The sequence below is a fragment of the Lathyrus oleraceus genome, chromosome 4 (assembly GCF_024323335.1).
Source record: "Lathyrus oleraceus cultivar Zhongwan6 chromosome 4, CAAS_Psat_ZW6_1.0, whole genome shotgun sequence".
NCBI classification, from domain to species: Eukaryota; Viridiplantae; Streptophyta; class Magnoliopsida; order Fabales; family Fabaceae; genus Lathyrus; species Lathyrus oleraceus.
Genome location: NC_066582.1, coordinates 105,313,069 through 105,315,321, shown reverse-complemented (window position 1 = coordinate 105,315,321; position 2,253 = coordinate 105,313,069). Strand labels below are relative to the sequence as shown.

Below are 2,253 nucleotides of genomic sequence, written 5' to 3'. Positions count from 1 at the left end.
TATATTAGAGATTCATCTATCGAATCGGAAAGAACTATAATAAACGATAAAATTCTCTTTAAAAAAATTTAACATTATTTTACATGCAACTGCAAAGACTAATCTCTCGAACCAGACATAAGAGTTAAGTTTGAACTCAGACCCTCTGATTAAATTGGAAGTGAACTCTTACACTTTCGTCTCGATAATGTTGAGAAACAAAATGTTAGTTTAAGTTTTGCACAAATTATAAACAAAGTATCAATAGCAATACAATAGCAATATAACATTTAGGATCCCAAAACAAAAAAGAAAAAAAATGAGGAAAGTTCATTTCACTTACTAGAAGAAAAAAAAACTAAAATGAGAAAGTAGAAAAATGCCTTTGGAGAAAACATGAATCATGTAAAGTAAAGAATGAATGAAATAAATGCAGAAAAATTCCTATACAATTTAAATCTTCTTCACTCTGAAGTTGAATTGAACCAATGATGATGAAATAAACTATCAAGTTTATGAGTCTCTCTACCCTACAAGTGCCTCTTGCTTATGGTTACTTTCAACTATCCACCAAGGCCTGTTAGAATCAGCATGACTACTACTTCCTTCTTCAGTAGCAGCAGCAGGAAGATTAAGATCAAGAAAATCCCTAATCTGTGGAACTCTACTCTCAGAGCCACCACCAGAAGAAGCAACCATATGAGATCTCTTATGTCCACCTAAAGCTTGACCAGATTGAAAAACCTTGAAGCAAATTGGACACTCATGATGACCTTTGATCTTCATGTTTTGAATATGTTCATTGTTTTTATGACTATGAATAATCTTCATGATCTTGCTTTCGGTTGCTGGTTCATGAAACAGATCATTTTCGAACTCAACGCTGTTTTCAATGTTGTTGTCATCATCAATCTTTGAAGCGAAACAACCTTTGTTCTTTTTATGACTTGCTCTATGACCTCCAAGAGCTTGATATGAATGAAAGATTTTGTTGCAAGTAGTACACTCAAACTTTCCCATAGTAACCGATTCTGTTCCATTGACTATGTTTTTTCCATTTTCAGCTTCTGAATCGTCCATAGTTGATACATAATCAAGCTCGAGTTTTGTAGATTTGATGAACCCCTTGATCTTGAATCCTTCTTCAGTATCCAAAAATTCTGAACTTTTTCCTTTGTAGTAAAAATTCTTTTGCTTCATCAACTTGGCAACATTCATAGTACTAGCACTAGCACTAGCACTAGCAGTAGTAGTAGTGAGATTCTTGTTGTTGGCATTGAATTTAGTAACAAGATTAGTTCGAACCGAAGATCGATGTTCGGTGTAAACTGAATTGTTATCGGAAGATTCAGCAAGACCACTCCAAGGACTAACATCTTTACTAAGCATAATCAAGCTCATAGCAACTTCTTCTTGCTCTTGTTCAGCTTCAGAAACAGAAGAACAAGTTGCAGCAGCAGCTACTATGCTATTATTATACCTTGTTCTTGTTCTCTTTGATCTTCTTTTTCTACTCGGAGCAGTGATTTCGTTATCCGATTGAACATCTTTCGCATTATTCGTCCATGAATCTTGATCCTCCAAGCTGTTACAAACTCTTTCTTTCTCTGAATGACACTTCATATGACCGAACAAAGCTTTCCAAGACTGAAAACATTTTCCACACTCTTTGCAGAACTTGTCATAGACCAAACCCTCTTCACTTGAATCTGCAATTCTCTTTCTCCATGTTTTCTTTGGATTCTCTCTTAAACCATAGCTACCATTAGTTTCGGAACCAATGCAACCGTTGTTGATTGAATCAAGCTTCTGTTTCTGTTCTGTTTTTTGTTCTGTTTTTTCAGATGATGGTGATGAGTTGTTTATGTGAGACCTCATGTGACCTCCTAAGGATCTACCACAAGGGAAGCTTTTGTTGCAGAATTTGCAAGCGTGTTTGAGTTCTTGAGGTTGGTATTTTTCCATTGAGATGAAAACAAGATGCGAAAATGGATGAGATAAGAAAGGAAAAGAAGAAAAAGTGTGATATGAGTTTGAAGAAAATTACAAGGTAGTGCAAGATCTAAGGGAGGAAAAAAGGGAAAGAAAGAAAGAGTGAAAGAGAGAGAATGAGTAGTGAAGCAAAGCAAAGCAAAGTACCCTTTGGAATTTGTTACTACTAGTAGTAGTACTAGCTTCTTGGGTGGTTGAGTTTTGAAGAAAAGATCAAAACCTCAAAGAGTTGTGTTGTGTTGTTACTTTTGTTGTTAATGATGGATATTAACAAGTTAAGCT

At 35.1% G+C, this 2,253-nt stretch overlaps 1 protein-coding gene across 1 annotated transcript; it reads right to left on the bottom strand.

Annotated features, from left to right (window-relative positions):
* Positions 1 to 247: 247 nt before the first annotated feature.
* On the bottom strand, positions 248 to 2,022 carry LOC127136226 (zinc finger protein ZAT9; the record flags this gene model as incomplete). Its single annotated transcript, XM_051062815.1, has 1 exon — positions 248 to 2,022. A coding segment is annotated over one exon (1,518 nt), but the record flags the coding sequence as incomplete, so codon positions are not given.
* Between the last annotated feature and the right edge of the window lie 231 nt (positions 2,023 to 2,253).